General features: G+C 39.9%; 1 protein-coding gene and 1 long non-coding RNA gene across 7 annotated transcripts in view; one reads left to right on the forward strand and one right to left on the reverse strand.

Annotated features, from left to right (window-relative positions):
• LOC121034616 (uncharacterized) overlaps positions 1-21528 on the forward strand; it is a 138289-nt gene that overhangs the window by 85917 nt on the left and 30844 nt on the right. The window lies entirely within an intron of this gene.
• Positions 1-21528, reverse strand: part of SPATA31F1 (SPATA31 subfamily F member 1) — a 122057-nt gene that overhangs the window by 69717 nt on the left and 30812 nt on the right. For 2 of the 4 annotated variants that reach the window (XM_040481545.1, XM_040481544.1), the window contains 2 exons: positions 4463-4508; positions 3905-3965 (listed from right to left, as the gene is read on the reverse strand). In XM_040481545.1, coding sequence (XP_040337479.1) covers positions 3905-3912 — 8 coding nt within the window. In that variant the 5' untranslated portion in view covers positions 3913-3965; positions 4463-4508. Of the gene's footprint in view, positions 1-3904; positions 3966-4462; positions 4561-5005; positions 5305-21528 lie in introns of those variants that run through there. The other 2 variants (XM_040481543.1, XM_040481546.1) reach the window with 2 other exon arrangements.

Raw genomic sequence — 21528 nt, forward strand, 5'->3', positions numbered from 1 at the left:
AGAGAGAGAGAGAGAGAGAGAGAGAGAGAGAGAGAGAGAGAGAGAGAACAAGCGGGGAGGGGCAGAGAGAGAGGGAGACATAGAACCCGAAGCAGGCTCCAGGCTCTGAGCTCTCAGCACAAAGCCCAACACGGGGCTCAAACTCATGACCTGAGCCAAAATTGGACACTTAACTGACTGAGCTACCCAGGCGCCCCTCTTTGGTTGTTTAGACTCCTAAAGGACTTGTAGCCACAGATACTCCTTGGGACAGCCACAACTTTTTCCTTGGACTCCCTTGTCTTTGTAGGACTTCCCAAATATATCTCCAGGAATTTCTTTTTCAGATAAAAATTTAGTTTCACCAAGATGGGTATTTTGAATGAGCAGGGCCAGCAGGATATCTGCTCTCTAAAGGCATCATCTCCATTCAACTATATTTAAGTCTCTGCACACTATCTGCACAAGTCTCATTGGCATCTGGAAAGCCTGACCCAGGACTTATACATTGTTTTTTAGGTGCTAGTGAGCCATAGGTTCTACTGGGCCCTCAACAGCCCCAGGCATATCTCTATGATTGCAAATTGGCTAGTGATTGCCAGGGCTATGGCCTTGAAGAAAGCCACATAATAAAGAGCTGAAAGCCCTGACAGGGAGGCCAAAAATTGTCTCCAGTTTCTCAGTGGCTTCTTGGGAAGATACCCAGGCAGGTGCTGATCAGGATGATCAGTGACAGCATCAGGTGAGGCTTGTTGCTACTGATCAAGGCCTATCAGAATTAACTACATCAATCCCTGATCCATGTAGAGGCTGATTGCTCCATGTCTAGGAACTTACTTTCTGGGGCACAAGGGAATCTAGCTGCTGCCAGGACCCTTGGAATGTGGCAGACCCAATGATTTGCAGTCCCACAGCTGCAAATATGGGCAGGAACAATGCCCAAGCAGATCTTCCCACACTTATAGTAAATGTAGCTCTGCAACATTGCCTTAGCCTGGGCAAGCAACTGTGAACTGTCCCTGCTGCCACAATGGATCAGAACAGGTCATTGTCCCCACTGGCCTCTAGGTCTTAAAGCTACAGGACACTTATGCTGGTCAGTGTGCTGCTCTGGGGCAGGGGCTGCTGGTCAGCAGGGGACAGGAGCAACTGGATGGACTTCTGGATCTTCTGGGGCAGGCCCCAGCAATAGTGAATCAACCTGCTAAATCAACCACTTCTGAAGGGAGAACTCTAGCAGCTCTGAGCATGTTCTAGGGAAACACCACCTCTCTCTTAAGGACTGAGATGGGTTCTCCTAACCGGTAGATCCATAGAGACAGGCAGAAACATGTCTCAGGGCTTATGTTGTATGGCTTTTTGCATCTGCAGATATTTCTGGGCAACAGCTGGCAACCTCCACGGAAGCTGGGGCTGCCTTTGCAGCTGGTGCCACTCTAAGGCTTCACACTTGGCCAGAAGAGGAAATGGGAGATTGATAGCAGTTTGTTGATAGTCAGATGGAGAGGCCCAAATTGGGGAATGTGGGAAGAAGGCGGGGCTAACTTATATGGAAGGAATTTTCATCAGTACAGAGATTAAAAAGAAATTATTGAAGAAAAAGGGACTGGGGCCCCCCTTTTGCGAAGAAATCTTTATGGGCAGACCAGGCTCATTGTGCAGAAAAGAGGAACCATAGCAAGGTAGCTATGTTTCTGCTGCAGATAGCACACTGAGGCCTCAGCGGGTCCCCAGGGCAATGGGCAGAGACCACTTAGAAACTGAAATGTGGTAGAGGGTAGAGCCAGAGCAATGGAGTTTGGGATTTGCTTGCAGCAATATTTGCTCTTGATTCACAGTGGATCCTTCAATAACCCAGAAAGTTTGGGTGGACTGGCTCAACTTTCATGAAACCAGCTCAAGAAATAGCCCATATTTTCAATAGAGGCCTTAGAGGTAGCATTTATGATGAAATAAATGGTTCCCCCCCTCCCCCCAGGCTTGGAAAATATTTGGGGCTGTGTTATAAGCTGCCACAGGAATTCTTCTAAAGATCTTGCATGCATTTATAAACATGTCTCAGGGATTTTGGGAAATAGGAAAATGTAAGGCAATGGGGGTAGTTTTAGGCTCATGAGCTCTGGCTTTAGGAAAAGAGAGAATCAGATATTCAAGGGCAGCTGACGTTTTTTTTTGTTTGTTTTTGTTTTTTAATTTTTTTTTCAACGTTTATTTATTTTTGGGACAGAGAGAGACAGAGCATGAACGGGGGAGGGGCAGAGAGAGAGGGAGACACAGAATCGGAAACAGGCTCCAGGCTCTGAGCCATCAGCCCAGAGCCTGACTCGGGGCTCGAACTCACTGACCGCGAGATCGTGACCTGGCTGAAGTCGGACGCTTAACCGACTGCACCACCCAGGCGCCCCTGACCTTGTTTTTTTAGTACACCTTCGGAGTGGCTCTTCCTCTTGTCCTGCTGAATCACAGGAGTCCTAGGCTCCTCAAGGCTTGAAGAAGACAGAGCTCCTGCATCCCAGGGCACATCTGGCACTTGAAATCCCTTTTTTTGCTGGAGGCATTCAGCCTGGTGGTCTGGGATGCTGACACTGGCTCTCTGAGCAGCTGAGTGTGTTAAGCATTTCTGATCCATTAATTGTGACGTTGTGGAGGTTACAGATAGAAGTGGAAGATCTTTGGAGTGCAGGGAACCCTGACTCTGCTCCAAAGAGAGACTAGACATGGACAAAATCTCTAGGCAAGAGGAGCCTTGTGATGGCCCTGATGAAGGGGGAGAGATCAGGGTGTTCTCACCCGCCAGCAACTGCTGAATCTCCAGAGCCACAGCATTGCAAATGGGGCAGGAAGGATCTGCACACAGGAGCCGCCGAACACTTCCCTCCTTAGGAAGCCAGCCCTGGCTGGGAAGGGAAGATGGCAACCATTACTGATGGAGTGACACCTGCCTCTTTGAATGCATATGGCCTGGAGATTGGGCCTGCTTTCCCCTAGTCCTGGGAACCTTGGGGGCTTGTACCCCCAGGGTGTTTACCCATCTCCTTTTCCTCCAAGGAAAATGCCACTGGTAAGTTATATTGGGCTGGACTGAGGGTCTGGACCTTGTTGGGCAAGGTCTCAGACAGCTCATGGGAGCACAGGGCCATGACAGACTGGGAGGTGAGGTGAGTTCTCTGTTGACCTGTGTTGAGAAGCTGAACTAGGAGAAGGGAACCAGGTGGGGGTGGAGGGGAAGCCAATGGTTAGCTGATGGGGCATCACTGGGATCATGACCAGGTAGATTCTGGAGTCAGTCTCCTTTGGGGTTAAGAAGGCCACAGCCTGTATTCGGTATTTCTAAACTGTGGGAAATGAGGTCTTTGTGGGAACTCTACATTCTGGGGACTATGGGGTGTCCCAGCTCCTGTTCATAGCATCCCTTCAGAGCCAGTCCCATTCTCTAGAGACTTAAGAAGAGGATAAGATGACAGGCTCTTTCCTGAGGGCTGTCCCAGGAACTGGCCTCCCCCAAGACAAAACCATGGAGGTAATGTCCACAGGTTCCACAGGTCTGCCCTTGAATGATTGTAACTGTAAAGGGAATATGACAATGGACATTTAGTTATGCGCACATTTGTCTATTCTCTTGACTGGATAACTCATCTTGTGGCTGAGTGCAAACTCATGTAGAGTCTTTAATGAATTACATACTAGTGAAATCCTGAATTCCAGGACCACTGTGAACTGAGTCCATAGCAGAACTGGGAGACTCCTCTCTCCTGAGACACCTGGTCCCCCTCTGCCCTGGCAACCCTCTCAACTGTGCTCAGTGTCCACTTGTGTCTTACTCCCACCCAGCCATTATCCCTCTCCTCATCCCTTCCCCAGGCCAAGCACAGAAATGATGACGGGCCAGGCTGGAGTTTGGAGACTGCAAAGAGCAAGTGGTCACCTTTTCATGACAGAGAGCAGCTCCCATGGCTTCTCAGCTTCTTCCCAGGAAAGTCTCCTAGCTGAGAAACCAGGAGACAGTGTTACAAGGAATGAGAGGATACAGGGGCGTCCTATGGGAAGTTGAAGGGATGTCCTATAGGAAGTTGAAGGCCTTTGAGTAAGAGGAGATTCAAAACCGAACAGTAAATGCTCTCAGGCATGTCTGTGTGCAACTTAACCAGTTGTATCATGCTGTCCTGGACCTAATCTCATTTGATTATCAAAACCACACTGTGAGTGAGGCAGGACCCATTTCATGAATCACAGACTGAGAGATGAAGTGATTTCCACAGGATCAAAAAATTAGTAAGGGCTTCTGTCCTACTTCCTCATTCTTCATTACCAGCAGATGGGGTAAGATGGAGAATCTTACACCCAAGAAAATCTGGAAGAATTTGTCAGCTGAGGCAATTAGACCCTTCAGTGGTTAGAGCACCTGGTTCCTGGCACCAGGGGACATGAATCAGGGGAATCTTGCCTATAGTGAAGGGAGTCAGAGGGAAAACTAGAACTTTACCTCTTGATGTTCTATCTTTAGCTCTTTGTTTGACTCTCCGGTGACGCTTGAAAACAAAACAGTTAGAGTATTAAGCTGGGCACCTTTACTCTTTGTGTCTAAAATGAAACAAACAAAACCTGTAAATATTTCCCAAATGTTTTTTGTATTCCAATTTTATACATCCTCCTACCATTCTTTTCCCTACTCTATCTTTTTCACTCCATCATTTCCCTTCTCTTATTTCTAATTTATTTTGAGGCTCTTCATACTCCATAACCTCCACCCCCATTCTCTGAACAAGTCCTGTGGGGGAGGTCGTAATGAGACAGGAGAAAAGAGGAACAGATTAAAGGATAAGAAGTCCAGTAGCCAAAGGACTTTAGCTATCCAGGCCCTCAATGTCTCCCAACCAGAAGAATCACCCAAATTTTGAGCTGTTCTTGGATTCACTGAGAAAACCCCATAAAAAAGTAGGAGTAAGTGTCACAGGAAAAAGTAAGGAGATAAAATCTTCTTGTTTGCGGCTTAATTGGTTCAGTCATGGTCATTGTGTTTCCCTACCCGGCAACAGCTCCTGTTAGGTCCCAACCTAAATTCTTGGTGGCTCTTTTTCACTTGCCAAATAATTAATGCAATAATAATAATGGAGCCATAAGCATATAAGGGATATCCAACATCCCACAGAATAAAGGTAGGGCTCAACATAATCTAAACCTGACGAGCCATCTCTCTTCCTAGACTTTCAAGAACTTGGCACCTAATGCCCCCAAATTCTAGACCTTGTCATCTCTGCCTCACAGAAGATGGAACCAGATCACCAGACTACATCACAAAGCTCTATTTCAAAAGGCATGCAGAGCATCACAGGCCTTTATTTGTCTAGGAGAAGCTCATGTGATTCAGTGTTTCAGATGAAGGTCTCTGGTTGTCTCTGTATGACCTGCAGAATCTGGTCCTAGAGGTGCCAACGTCATGGGCAGTATAGACTTTCATGCTCTATTCCCTATAACCTGATGGCTCAGTTCTCTCAGTAAGACAACAATCTGGTGTGGTGCCTGGGTGGCTCAGTCAGCTAAGCATCTGACTCTTGATTTTGGCTCAGGTCATGATCTTATGGTTTGTGAGTTCAAGCCCCATGTCAGACTCTGTGCTGTCAGCACAGAGCCTGCTTAGGATTCTCTCCCCTCTGCCTCTCTCCCGCTTGAGTGCACGTATGTGTATGCTCTCTCTCTCAAAATAAATAAATAAACTTTAAAAAAGAAAAAAATCTGGCATCTATCCTTAAGTAAATGAATCTTTATGTATACTGCATGCACTATAAGAGAGTGATTAGGTCAGAATAACTCCATAAACTACATCACCTGTACTGGGAGGATAACTAAAAAACACACAAGAGGATAGGACATCCATTATCTTGTTAAATGTTAGAAAGTGAGGATTTTGATGTTACAGGCAATTGATGGTCAGTATTAAGAGGTTCAAGAAGAGGATCATGTTTGATGTGTCAAGGAAAGGATATAGCTGTTGTCTTTTTTTTTTTTTAACTTATTTTACAGAGAGAGTGCACAAGAGGGGGAAGGGGCAGAGGGGTGGAGGGAGGGAGAGAGAGAGACAGAAGTAGAGAGAAGGAGAGAGAGAGAGAGAGAAAATCTTAAGCAGGCTCCATGCTCAGCACAGAGCCCCATGTAGGGCTCAATCCCACAACTCTGGGAATATGACCCAAGCCAAAATCAAAATTCCAATACTCAACCAATTGAGCCACCCAGGTGCCCCTAGATAATATCTTTTAAAATAACTTTCTGAGAGTTAAAGGAGGATTCCTCCCAGTCTATGGTCAAGCTTGGGATGGGTGGGAAAAGACTGTAAATACTGCCTTCCAGGAGGCACATAATTGAGGCTCACTTCTGGAGCTTGATTTTCTAGAACAGCCTCTACAGATCTTATAGCATCCTGCCTATTCATGGAGATGGATCATTGGTAAAATTTTTGATTAAAGGCTACAAACTTGTAGTTTCTTTGGTTGAATGTTAACTTTATGGCCCCTGTCAACAATGTGAAATGCCTCCAACATTCTAGGACTTCTGAATTTCCTTAAGTTCTTGCCCTGATGAGAATGGTCCCACACCCACAAAATTGTTGGGCTCAAAATCTCTGAAAGTGCTATTTGGTCCTTCCTCCAGCACCCAGTCCACCACTAAACAGATGTAATGAGCATTCAATCTGTGTTCATCCCTAAGCTGGGCAAGTGTCAAAGGCACAAAGACATTTGAGTTGTGTTATCTGCCTGCTCTCAAGACACTTAAAAACTGAGTTACAAAGATAAGACTACTTCACATGAATAAAAAATCAATCTTACTAGGAGTTGGGGAAGTGGAGATTAAGGAGTTATTATTCAGTGTGTACAGAGTTTTTCTTTAGGATGATGAAAAAGTTCTGAAAAAGGATAGTGGTGATGACAGCACACAACATTATAAATGTACTCAGTGACACTGAACTATACACTTAAAAATAGTTTAAAAAATAAATTGTATGTTAAGTATATACACCACAGTTTAAGATACAAAAGGCAAAAAAACCCAAAACAAAACCCTGTACCAATCATTAGTATGAGGGATTTTTATTAGCTACAAGGGAAAAATACTCCAAAAATGATTTGAAAGAAATATAGAATAGTGATTGTTTTTCTTAAGTGTCATTTTAATAGAACAGAATTAAAACAAATACATCCTTACATTTAAGATAATTTAAGAATAGTCTCACCCTGATGATGGGATAAATTTGAGTCATTTTAACATCTCTCCTGAACTTGCAAATTCCATAACACAAAAATGAGAAGACTTTTTCAACCACAGAGCACTGAATGACAAGTGAACAAAAATCAGTTAAAAAGTAGCTTACATAAGCTTAAAATTTTTTTAATGTTTATTTTTGAGAGAGAGAGAGAGAGAGAGAGAGAGAGAGAGAGAGAGAACGAGAGAGAACGAGCAGGGAAGGGGCAGGGAGAGAGACAGACACAGGATCTAAAGCAGGCTCCAGGCTCTGAGCTATCAGCACAGAGCCCGATGTGGGGCTCAAACTCACAGACCGTAAGATCATGACCCGAGCTGAAGTCAGATGCTTAACCGACTGAGCCACCCAGGTGCCCCTGCATAAGCTTTTTAGTAGCAGGTTGATATACCTTCAATGTAGCTTGAATCTTTTATTTTTATTATTTTTACCCAACCTGCTCCTGCTCCCTGCAGCTGTGGCTGCCCTCTATGCTACTGCAAAAGTTTTGTCCTCCATTAACCTGACTTAACGTGGCCCTGTATGGTGTTTGGTGTCCTCTTCTCCTGGGCTGTGATTATATGTGATTAATAAACTGCTGTCAGTCTCATAGGTCCAGTGTCAAGTGCTGTGAGTTCAGCCATCCCCAGACCTCCAGGACACTCACCCTCACCAATGGGATGAAAAGGAGGTGAACAAATATTGTATCTCCTATCAAACCAGCCCTTGCTTTCTACAGCTGCTGCAGCCTTTTTACTGCTGAAACAGTTCTCAGTCTCCCATTAGCCTAACCTCTCACTCAAGGCAAAACCATCAAATTCTGCAAACTTTGCACCTGCTCCAACCAGTGCACTATTCACCCTACAGATAGCCCACAGCCACTGCCATCCCATTAAGCCATTAAAACCATCTGCTGCAAACTCCTCTGCGGCAACTCGCCCACCCTTGCTCCTCTGTCTCAGAGCTCAGGAGTTGGAGCCAAAGACAATCTTATATGTTTTTTCAGGGTAGGCTTTTAGTACAGGTTTATTTACTGATATGATACTCAGTGATGAAGGGTTCTTGAGTGGTTAGGACAGTGGGACCAGTGTTTTCCCAAACAAAGGCACATTTGTGTAATGACCACATCAATGATGTGGGCATGGATCTTCACATTTGCTCTTTCTGCTTTATGTTTAGAGTGAACAGCAAACAAGGGAGAGGAGGTACCTGAAAATACTCTATGGACTCTGGAGGGCTACACAACTATAGATTCATATTCATTTGCTTCTAGAAAACTTGCTAAAGCCAGACTGGCTTCCATGATTGTGCTACATTGGTACAATTATTGTAATAGTAGAATTTCTTCAGGAAACTGTTAATTTATTGACTCAAATGTACCATGGGTCATATCACAACTCCATACAGAAAAATCCTGAGAGACATGCCACTGATGTGAGTTTGCCCCTCCACACAAACCTTACAAAGGAGTTTTGCTGTGTCTCATCAGGAAGTATTGTTGAACATCTTAGATGTGCCAAGGTACCGGGAACAGAGAATCACAGTTGTGATATTCAGCAGCAACATTTTTATATATGAGCGTTTTTATTAATGCCCAAGAGTTAAGATTTGCAGGGCGCTGGACAGGAAGCCCTAGAGAAGTGTCAGGCAGCAAGACCACCATTGCTCATGCAGCAGATTACAGTATACAGTGAGTGTAGCAAGCAGCCAGAGACACTAGAGGGCAGCACCTGCACACTCAATTCTCCTAGTCCAGGGAACTCTCACTGACAGAAACTTTAAAACGTCATCTGTTCCAGTGGCTCTCAATCCTGGCCTTACATCAGAATTACTGGGAAGCCTGTAAAATATATAGATTTCCTGGCCTCATCCCAGACTTAATGGATCAGAATATTTAGAGGCAGGGCCCAGCAATCTACATATTAATATCAAAAATAATGCTCAAGCAATAAAGCACTAAGGTCTGGATGTATATTTGGGAGATACTAGCAACAGCACCGGCCACCCAGTTATCCTGAGATATAATTAACATATAACATTGTATTAGTTTAAGGTGTACGTCATAGTAATTTATGTATATATTGAGAAACTATTACCACAATAAGTTTAACATTCATCTCCTACATAGTTACAATTTTTTTTCTTATGATGAGAACTTTGAAATTAAATCTACTCTCTCAGCAGCTTTCAAATATACAATATAGTAGTGTTAACTATAGTCACCATGCTATATATTAGACCCCCAGAACTTATTAATCTTATAACTGGAAGTTTGTACCTTTTAACCACCTTCTTTCTTTTCCTCTACTCTCCACCACCTGCCACTGACTGATAATCACCAAACTGTTCTCAGGTTCAAGAGTTTATTAGGTTACACATGTAAGTGAGATAATATAATATTTGTCTTTCATTATTTATTTTTGCTTAGCATAATGCCTTCACTATTCATTCATGCTGTTGCAAAAGGCAAGATTTTTCCTTCTTTTTTATGCCTCAGTAATATACCCCATATATGTATATAATCACATCTTCTTTTTCCATTCATCTATTGATGAGCACTTAGGTTGTTTCCATGTCTTGGCTACTGGGATTCTCTCCCTCTCTCTCCCTGTCTCTCTGCCTCTCACTCACTTGCACCCTCTAAATAAATAAATAAATAAATAAATAAATAAATAAATAAATGAAATTTAACATGTAAACTGACAACTAAACAAATTCTGTGACACAAATCATCAAACCCTACTCAAAGAAACAGATAACCCAAATAACCATACATCCATCTATTTAAAGAGGATTTTTAGTTAAAATCTTATCGTAAAAAAAAAATCACTATGAAGGAAATGCCAAGACCATATTTCCTCACTGGTGAACTCTACCAGAGATTTAAGAAAGATATAGTACCAATTATACACAAATTCTTCCAAAAATTTGAAGACAGGGGAATACTTCTCTATTAATTGAGACCAGCATTGCCTTGATACCAAATCTAAACAGAGACATTACAAGAATAGAAAATTAAAGACCAATATTCTTCATGAACACATACACAAAAAATTTTAAGAATATTTTACCATTCGAATCCAACAATATATAAAATATATAATACATAATGACCAAGATACTTTATCCTAGGAATGCAAGGTTGGTTTAGCAGTCAAAAATTGATCACTGAAATCCAACAAGTTAAAAAAACTAAAAAAGAAAACCATATGATTATCTCAATAGATGCAGAAAAAGCATTGGACAAAAAATCCAATATCCATTCTTCATAAAAAGTGTTAGCAATCTTGAAATAGAAAGGACCTTTCACAGTGTGATAAAGAACATCTACAAAAAACTCACTAATGGGGAAAGACAATACTTTCTGCTTTAAGATCAGGGACATCCACTCTCAACCATTCTTTTCAACATTGCACTAGATGTATTGGCCAGTTTAATTAGGCAAGAAAAGAAATAAAAGCATCCATATTGAAAAAGAAGAAGCAAAACTGCCTTAATATGCAAATAGCATGATTGTTTATGCAGAAAGTGTTATAGAATCTATTAAAAAGCTATTAGAACTAGTAAGTGAATGTAGCAAGGCTGATACAAGATCAATGTACCAAAACCAGTTGGATTTTTATGTGCTTGCAACAGTCAGAAATTGAAGTTTTTTAAATACAATTTACAATATTACCAAAAACATGACAAATTTCGGAATAAATCTACCAGAAGATGTGAGAGACTTACACTATAAAAGTATAAATATGAAAACTATAAATACTTCTAAGGAAATTTATAGACCCCATATATGGAGAGGTATACTTTGTTCATGGGAAGGAACACTTAGTATTGTTAAGATGTCATTAGGGGCACCTGGGTGGCTCAGTTGGTTAAGCGTCCGACTTTGGCTCAGGTCATGATCTCATAGTTCATGAGTTTGAGCCCTGCATCAGGCTCTGTGCTGACAGCTCAGAGCCTGGAGCCTGCTTTGGATTCTGTGTCTCCCTCTCTCACTCTATGTCTCCCACACTCATGCTCTGTCTCTCAAGAATGAATAAACGTCAGAAAAAAAAAAAAAAAAAGGATGTCATTCCTCTCAAATTGATCTACAGAGTCAGTGCAATCCTGGAAGGCTCTTTTGCAGGAACTGGTAATAGAATTCTAAAATTTGTATGGTAGTACAAAGGCCCTTGGATAGCAAAATTTGAAGAAAAAAAAAAAGAATAAAGTTTAGGGTGTGATTGTTAATTTTATGTGTCAACTTAATTGGGACATGGGATGCCCAGATATTTGCCTAAATATTACTCTGGGTATATCTGTGAGAGTATTTCTGAATGAGATTAACATCTGAATAGGTAGACTGAGTAAAGCAGATTGCCCTCTCTGATGCAGGTGGGCCTCACCCAATCCGTTGGAGGCCTGAAAAGAACAAAATGTATGGTAAGGAGAATATGCTCTCTTCCAGTTTTTGAATTGGGATATCAATCTTCTACACTCAGACTAGAAATACATTACTGGCTCTCATGGGTCTCTAGCTTGTAGATGGCTGGTTGTGTGACTTCGTCATTATCACATTATCACATCAATTTCTTACAACAAATCTCACATGTATATTCTATTGGTTCTTTCTGTCTGGATAACTCTAATACAAAGGACTATTACTCCCTGATTTGATAAATATAAAGCTATCAAAATCAACAGTGTGATATTGGCATAAATATTAATAAATAGATCAGTGGAACAGAAGAAAGAGTCCTTAGACTCACACATATATGAACATACGATTTTTCACAGTGATGCATGATTTATTTCAATCCATTCTTCTCACAATATATGTACAAATACAGATTTAAAATGGATCAGAAACACAATGTGAATGTCTTAATGCCATTGAACTGTACACTTAAAAATGGTTCGAATGGTAAATTTTATGTTATGTACCTTTTACAATGAAAAAAATGACAGGCATTTGATTGTGGGGCAAAAGTCTTTATGCAAGTATATAAGATTTGCAGCTCTTCTTGTGCTAAGACTTGGGCAGTATAGCAAAATACATGACAGTATTTACAGCTTACTTTTTGATATTATCTTTGTAAGTTTTTTAGAGAGGGTCTACATAATTTTTCCATGGGAAATATGGATATTTCCTTTTAAAAAATCAGGATTAATATATGAATAAAGAGGTCATGGGCACCTGGGTGGCTCAGTCAGTTAAGCATCTGACTCTTGATTTTGGCTCAGGTCATGATCCCACCGTTCACGAGTTTGAGTCCTGCTATCAGGCTCTGTCCTGACAGTGCTTGCTCTCTCTTCCTCTCTCAAAATAATAAATAAACTTTAAAAAAAGAGAGGTCTTTACACATGTCATTTAAAATTGAAGTGTTTTAACTAACCAGAATTAAAATAAAAACTTAAAAAAATAAAATTGAAATGTTTAAACTGTGGAATTATTCATGGAATGCCATTTGCATTTGCTGAGATTTTGTATTATTAGTAGAGTAGATAAATTGTCAGTGTAAACAAATTCAACTGGATGTAGTCTTTTTTTTTTTGCAAATTCATTTTTATTTTTTTAAATTTACATCCAAGTTAGTTAGCATGTAGTGCAATGATGACGTAAGTAGAATCCAGTGATTCATCCCCTATATATAACACCCAGTGCTCATCCCAACAGGTGTCTTCCTTAATGCCCCTTGACCAATTAGCCCATCCCCCCAACCATGACCCCTCCAGTAACCCTCAGTTTGTTCTCTATATTTAAGAGTCTCTTATGTTTTGTCCCCCTCCATGTTTTTATATTATTTTTGCTTCCCTTCCCTTATGTTCATCTGTTTTGTATCTTAAAGTCCTCATATGAGTGAAGTCATATGATATTTGTCTTTCTCTAATTTCGCTTAGCATAAAACACTCTAGTTCCATCCATGTTGTTGCAAATGCAAGATTTCATTCTCCTTGATTGCTGAGTAATACTCCATTGTGTGTGTGTGTGTGTGTGTGTGTGTGTGTGTGTGTGTGTGTGTGTACACCACATCTTCTTTATCCATTCATCTGTCTGATGTCTGATGTCAAATGTCTGATGGACATTGGGGCTTTTTCCATACTTTGGCTATTGTTGATAGCACTGCTATGAACATTGGGATGTGGCATGTGCCCCTTCAAAACAGCACACCTGTATCCTTTGGATGAATACCTAGTAGTGCAATTGCTAGGTCGTAGGGTGTTCTATTTTTAGTTTTTTTGAGGAACCTCCATACTTTTTTCCAGAGTGGCTGCACCAGTTTGCACTCCTACCAGCAGTGCAAAAGGGTCCTCTTTCTCTGCATCCTCGCCAACATCTGCTGTTGCCTGAGTTGTTAATGTTAGCCATTCTGACAGGTGTGAGGTGGTATCTCAATGTGGTTTTGATTTGTATTTCCCAGATGATAAGTGATGTTGACCATTTTTTCATGTGTCTGTTAGCCATATGGATGTCTGCTTTGGAAAAGTGTCTATTCATGTATTTTGCCCATTTCTTTATTGGATTATTTGTTTTTTGGGTATTGAGTTTGATAAACTCTTTTAAATTTTTTTTTCAACGTTTTTTTATTTATTTTTGGGACAGAGAGAGACAGAGCATGAACGGGGGAGGGGCAGAGAGAGAGGGAGACACAGAATCGGAAACAGGCTCCAGGCTCTGAGCCATCAGCCCAGAGCCTGACGCGGGGCTCGAACTCACGGACCGCGAGATCGTGACCTGGCTGAAGTCGGACGCTTAACCGACTGCGCCACCCAGGCGCCCCCTTGATAAACTCTTTATGCATTTTGGATACTAACCCTTTATCTGATATGTCATTTACAAATATCTTCTCCCATTCCATCGGCTGCCTTTTAGTTTTGCTGATTGTTTCCTTTGCAGTGCAGAACCTTTTTATCTTGATGAGATCCCAATAATTCATTTTTGCTTTTGTTTCCCTTGCCTTGAGAGACATGTTGAGTAAGGAGCTGCTATGGCCAAGGTCAAAGAGGTTTTTGCCTGCTTTCTCCTCTAGGATTTTGATGGCTTCCTGTCTTAACATTTAGGTCTTTCTGGATGTAGCCCTTCTAATGAATGGTTTCTTCAAAAATGAAAAGTTGGGGTACCTGGATGGTTCAGTTGGGTAAGCATCTGACTCTTGCCTTCAGCTCAGGATATGATCTTATGGTTCGTGAGTTTGAGCTCTGAGTCAGGCATGCTGACAGTGCGGAGCCTGCTTAGGATTCTCTCTCCCTCTCTCTGCCCCTCCTCTGCTCATACTCTTTCTCTCAAAAGTAAATAATAAACTTAAAAAAATAAAAATAAAGAGGATCAAAGAACTAAAAACCTAAAGCTATAAAACTTCTAGAAGAAAACACAGGAGAAAATCCTTGTGACCTTGGGTTAGGCAAAGATTTCTCAGATATTACACCAAAAGTACAATTCATAAAAGAACAAATTAATAAACTGGGTTTTATCAAAACTTAAAACTTCAAAATCAACATGGTGAAAACTCTAATGAATTAATGGATCTAATCATTAATCAAAAACATTATTGACACCATGAACAGATAACCAGGTATTATGTATTTTCTAAAGGAAGTATACAACACCACTTATGAAGTATTCCTGTCAAAAAGAATTGAACTTAAATCTGATCAAACCCTGAATCTAACTACCAATTAATAGGAAATACAGAAGACATAGAAATATTCTAAACCATAGGTATGCAATTACTGAAATCAAGAATACAGGTAATTGATCTAGCTTCTTCAGCCAGAAAAATTATATAGAAAAAAAGAGTCAGCAATAGAGCAGAACCTCTGTTTTAAAAGACACAGAAATTCAAGAGACTTTAATCCAGCCCTGATTGGATATTTGATGATATTAAGAAACTATTGTGAACTTTCTAGATTTGATAATCATTGTACACTCATTTTTAAGTTTGTGTATTTTTACATACTGAAATATACTGATATAACTCTGATTCTGGGAGTTACTTTGAAACAGTGGAGTTGAGGGGCACCTGGGTGGCTCAGTTGGTTGAGCATCTACTGATTTCAGCTCAGCTCATGATCCCCAGGGGAAGGGATGGAGCTCCTGTTGGGCTCACCGCTAGGCATGAAGTCTTCTTGGGTTGCTTTCTCCCTCCCTCTGCCACTCTCCCCTGCTTGTTCTCGCTCTCTCTCTCTCTCTCTCTCTCTCAAATAAGTGGAGTTGGAATAGTGTGGTGGTATAGAAGAAACAACTTATGTTCCCTATAAATGTCAAATATTGAAGTTGGGTGACATGTATATGAAGGTATGTTATTCTCTTAACAATTGTAATATATTTGAAATTTGCCTTACTAAAAAGATAATTAAAAATAGAATCTTCCAAAGTAAAATGCTTTTAAATACCTTACTAACAACTAAAAACTGTCAGAAGACAGGAGATAAATAAGTAAATACGTAAAAATGCTTTTGAATTAATATACATATAAAGCTTTTTATAATCAAAATGATTAAATTTTATTCATATCTTACAAGTAGCATGTTACTATGATTACAAAAATGAATTTTTACTCTTATATAAAATGTTATTATATTAAATATTACTGTTATTAAAGTGACCCATCCAATGAAAGAAAATAATACATTTCCCTCTGCCTTAAATAACATATCTAGAAGAAACTTTATAAAAATGAAACTTGTCTTGATTTCAAAAATGTTTTAAAAAGATATACCTTTTTTTCCCATTTAAAGAAATGCTTCTAAATGTGCTGAAAATTTAATTCCTATATATGACAGATTTCAGTTAAAAATGAAAGAGCTCTTGTGGGGAGGGGGGAGTGAAATGGGGTGATAACAAAAGTCCCATAAAATTTAAAGCAATTCTATGTGGATGATATTGTGAAAAATCTGCCTACAATAGGTAAGTTTGGTCAGCTCTAGCAATGACCTAACATAGACAGTAAACTATAAATGAAGGTTAAGAATGCAGGAACACAAGGAAGAAAGGGGACCCTTTCTAAGATTGTCCCATTCACACTCCTGGCTTGATTACAGGCTTCTCACTCTGAGTAGAATGTACCTTTCAATGTAAATAAACCTATAAGAAGAGAATGCCCTGGCCAGCAAGTGGGAGTATGAGAGGTCTCATGGGATTATATTTCCCAGTGTAAATTAGTATATTAGTATTACAATTTATGCCTCCTTCTTTTTTTTTAATTTAAATTTTAGTTAACATACAGTGGAATATTGATTTCAAGAGTAGAATTCAGTGATTCATCACTTACACACAACACCAAGTGCTCATCACAACAAGTGCCCTCCTTAATACCCATCACCCATCTAGCCCATCTCCCACCCATCTCCCTCCATTCTTTTTAAAGAGATTCAATTTTTAAGTAATCTCTACACCCAACATGGGGCTCAAACTCACAAACCTGAGATCAAGAGTTACACACTCCACTGACTGACCCAGCCCCATGCCCCACATTCTTTTCAGTTTGATTACCGTCTGTCCATCCTGAAGAAACCAATTGTCTCACAGAGTTTGACAAGATGGGAGTTTTTTAAATTGTAAATCTGAGGAACGCTGACTTTTACTCCTCCCTTTTCTGATCCTCTTAGTCAGTAGTCTCCATCCTCCTAACCAGCTGCAGAGGCAGGGAGAACAATCCTAAACATCAGGCTTCTGCAATGACCACAGTCCCCAGCTTCATCACAGAGGACAGTGAGTGCCACTGTTTCTCAGTCTAAGCTCCCTTCCTCATGTGTGCCTTAGTTTTCTTCCATTAGTATAAAGTAGTATCTATTAAAGGCTATTTAATGAATAACACGTGGGGGGGGGTAATAAATGTTATCCTGAACACTTAAAAGTTGTATGTTTTCAGCTTGATAGGAAATAATAGACAGTTATACAAAAATACTCAAATTATCTCAGAGTGTGCCTGGCATAGACCAATGGCTATATAAGTCTCCTATAAAGAGGAGAGAGATTATTTTTGGCTGAAGTGATCTGAGAAACCTTCATGCAGCAAATGGCATTTAAGCTGGTGCTTGAAACAGAGAGAAAATTATAATGTGTGGGATCAGAAGAGAAAGTGATTTAAATGCCAGGAGTCGGTATGCACACAGAGTTTGCTGGTGTTTCTGTGTAATGATATGTGGGGATAACAGAAGGATTCTTGAAATATTTATTTCATTCTGGGTACATTTTATTTTGTATATATTTGATCTCAATGTGGTGAGGTTTAGACTTCATTTTGTCTTCATGTGGAAACTGAGGTTGTGGATATCTCCTTGTGGGTGTTATTTTTCTGTATCATGTGGACATAAATTATGAAGGTGGGTCTCCTGAATCTGACCGTATGTGTTTCTAGGTATAAACGTCTGTGTGGGTGCATTTCTCTATAGATATTTTGATCTCTTTAGGTGTGTGCACATGCAGTCCTGAGAGGACAGGAAGGAATGACAGAGCAAGGATTAGAAGGGTGGCAAAGGCGGGGGACTGGGTGGGGGGGAGAAAGTAAGATGTTGAGGGGAACCTGTCTGAAACCCAAATATGAAACTATTACACATTATTAGTATTTTAAATAGTTGATAATTCATTGTCACATGGACCTAGAAGTTCTTTTTCTAAGAATACATTTATTAGTAAAAGGCTAATGTTTCAAAATGCCATCTTTTATCCATCACTTTCTATCTCTTTTCATTTTTCCTCCCTTTATTTTCTTTCAGTTTTTTCTTTTCTTTTTCATTGTCAAAAATCAAATTTTATTTCTTCCTTTCATTCCTTATCATCCCAGTTCTATTCCTTTCTTCATTGAAGTTTTCTCTCTCTGTAAGTTTTCCTTTCTCTTCTAATGTATGGAGCTAATACCATAACCCACCCACACCCCAAAATCAAATGTTTTTAAATTGGGAAAGGGAGTACCTCTTGTTGTAAAGATATTTTAGGGTAAGTCTTGGACTTTTGTCTTTACTGTCACTGCCATAGTAAATTCATTAACTGATTCATCAAAATTTAATTGGGTGCTTTTGTGTAGGTTAAAGGCATTGTTCTAATTACTGGCAAAACAGAAAAAATGCCTGGCATAATCAACAAAGTATATACATTATCATCTTTAATGAAAGTAACCAAATTTTCTCCAGACATAGGAGAAAACTAAAAGAAATGCAAAATGATTTAGCTAGTTTTTTTCCATAGGCATTTACTATATATCCTCTTAAGAAAACTGAGGTAGTAAACAATCATCCAGTGCACTTGCATATTTTTTCATATTTGTTAATATATTGCCATTCTAAGAAATGAGAACAAACCAAAATTATGCTAGTGAGCAGTATTTCTACATGTTTCTTTTAAAGTTTATTTATTTTGAAAGAGAGAAAGCACACACTCGCACGTGAGCAGGGGAGGGGCGGAGATAGGGGAGGGAATCCCAAGCAAGGTCGGAGCTGCCAGCATGGAACCCAAGGCGGGGCTTGATCTCACAAACTAAGATGATGACCTGAGCCAAAACCAAGAGTCGGACACTTAACTGACTGAGCCACCCAGGTGCCCCTCCACATCTGTTTCTTAGAAATAATCCAGGTATCCAGAGATTGTTTATTAATTAACCTGATCATCTGTTTAATTTTATATTAAAGTTTTAAAGTTAGTTAAGAATCTGGAAATATGGGGCACCCGGGTGTCTCAGTCGTGTCTGACTCTTGATTTCGGCTCAGGTCATGATCTCATGGTTCGTGAGATCGATCCCCACATCAGGTTTCTGCTGATAGTGCAGACACTGCTTGGGATTCTCTCTCTTCTCTCTCTGCAGCTCCCTCCACTCTTGTGCGCATTCTCTCTAAATAAATAAACATTTAGGGGCGCCTGGGTGGCTCAGTCGGTTAAGCGGCCGACTTCGGCTCAGGTCATGATCTCGCAGTCTGTGAGTTCGAGCCCTGCGTCGGGCTCTGTGCTGACAGCTCAGAGCCTGGAGCCTGTTTCAGATTCTGTGTCTCCCTCTCTCTGACCCTCCCCCATTCATGCTCTGTCTCTCTCTGCCTCAAAAATAAATAAACGTTAAAAAAAATTTTTTTAAATAAATATTTAAAAAAGAATCTGGAAATACAATTTTGGCTAATATGTTATATCCTTATGAGTTCTAGAATTGTAAGAATTTCTTAAACTCCTTTGAAAAGATATCATTATAATTTTATTTAAACTAATACGGTAAAACCTTGGATTGCGAGTAACTTGTTCTGTGAGTGTTCTATGGGCAAACATTTCTAATAAATCTTAACTTATTCAATGAGCATTGTCTTGCAATAAGAGTAGTATGTGATGCTTAATGTCATATGATCACAACTGAGCCAATGGTTCTCTCCCTCTCTTGCTGCAGGATTGTGGGTGATCGGCTCCCATGCTTGGATATTCAGTCTCAGGGCACGGTATTTGGCAGAAATCAGTGATTTTTCAGAATGTTGGAAGGTGCCCACAACTGGCACTAGTGTATTTTTTTGTCACTTCAAAGTACCTACAGACAAGCCCTTTGCTTTTCCATACAAGAGTAAGCTTAGGAATGCTTTGCTTTATTCTAGGTCAGGCTGCTTGCAGTTATAGATCCTTTCCTTTGCTGCCTTATTGCCAGTTATATTAAATACAGTATATGACAAGAGTTTACTAATATTGTGCTGTAGTCAACATCCATGCAAGTATATATAATGCCCCCCCCCTGCAGAAAAAAGGTTGAAAAGAAAGGAGGGAAGAAGGAAATGATTGTGGTTGAAGTTAAGAAGGAAATCATTGAAAAGTACGAATGAAGTATGTGAGTGGCCAGAATTGCAAGATTTTATAAGAAGTCCACGTCTGCATCTCATCTGCAGAGGAGGAAGAAAAAAAGGCATAGGAATCCCTCACTTCAAATGAGATTAGGGAGATGTGTAAGATATGGGAAACAGTGCAAAATTCTGTAGAAAAGCACCACCCTAATAAGGCTGTAGCAATGTGAGCAATGAATCTGTTTAAGGACAACACAATGTCACATTTCTGCAAAATCCTCAAAAAGAGGCAAAAGCAAGTGTCATTGGATAAATTCCTTGTTAAAGTTGCACAAAAAGAAAAAGATTCCATTGAACCAAGAGACAGCAGTGATTCTGTTAGTGATAGTGAAAGTCATCCTACACAGTAACCCTCCTTTCCCTTGTCTCCCTCACACCAGCCATGAAGGTTTTCAAAGGTTAAGTGCAGGTTAATTGGTTTATTTTACTTTATATATTTTTCTTTATTATTTTGTATTATAATATTGTAATCACTTTTATATGAATATTTTTTAGTTGTGGAACGAATCATCTGAGTTTCCATTATTTCTTATGGGAAAATTTGCTTTGATATACAAGTGCTTTGGATTACAAGCATATTTCTGGAATGAACTATGCTTACAAACCAAGGTTTTACTGTATATACATACATAATATATGTATCATTGGCATAGAAAATATATTTGAAAAAGTAATGGCTGGGTACCTGGGTGGCTCAGTCGTTGAGCATCTGACTTCAGCTGAGGTCATGATCTCACAGTTTGTGAGTTCAAGTCCCAGATTGGGAGAGCTCAACCCCTGCTTCAGGTGAGCTCAAGCCTCGCTTTGGGTGAACACAAGCCCCAATATTGGTGAGCCCCACTTGTCTCTCTCTCTCTCTCTCTCTCTCTCCCTCATTCACTTGTGCCCCCCTCTCTTTTTCAAAAAAAAGTGGGTGAAAATTGCCCAAATTTAATGAAAGTTATACATTTACACATTCAAAAAGCTCAGTGAAGCCCAAACAGGATACACTAAAAGAACTCCATGCCTATACCCACCATAATCAAGCTTCTTAAAACCAAAGAACTCTTGAAAACAATATGTTACTGTTCAAATGACTGGATTTCTTATAAAAAAAAAACCATATAGGCCAGCAGACAGTGTAACAACATCTTTAAAGTGTTAAAAAGAATCCACTATCAATCCACAATGTTGTATCTGGCTAAAATGTCCTTTAAAATAAAGATGAACTTCCAGTACTATCTTAAATAACAATAGTGAGACTGTCCATCCCTGTCTTGTTCCTGACCATAAAGGAAAATCTTTCAGTTTTTCTCCATTGAGGACAATACTAGCTATGAGTCTTTTCTCTATGGCCTTTAAGATGTTATGTTCCATTTATCCCTACTTTGTTGAGGGTTTTTTATCAAGAGTGGATGTTGTATTTTTTCAAATGTTTTGTATCTATTGAGAGGACCATATGTTTCTTATCCTTTCTTTTATTAATGTGGTATACCACATTTATTGCTTTGTGAATATTGAACCACCCCTTGCAGCCCAGAAATAAACCCACTTGA

The sequence above is a fragment of the Herpailurus yagouaroundi genome, unplaced genomic scaffold (genome assembly GCF_014898765.1).
Source record: "Herpailurus yagouaroundi ecotype Mexico unplaced genomic scaffold, PumYag 160, whole genome shotgun sequence".
NCBI classification, from domain to species: Eukaryota; Metazoa; Chordata; class Mammalia; order Carnivora; family Felidae; genus Herpailurus; species Herpailurus yagouaroundi.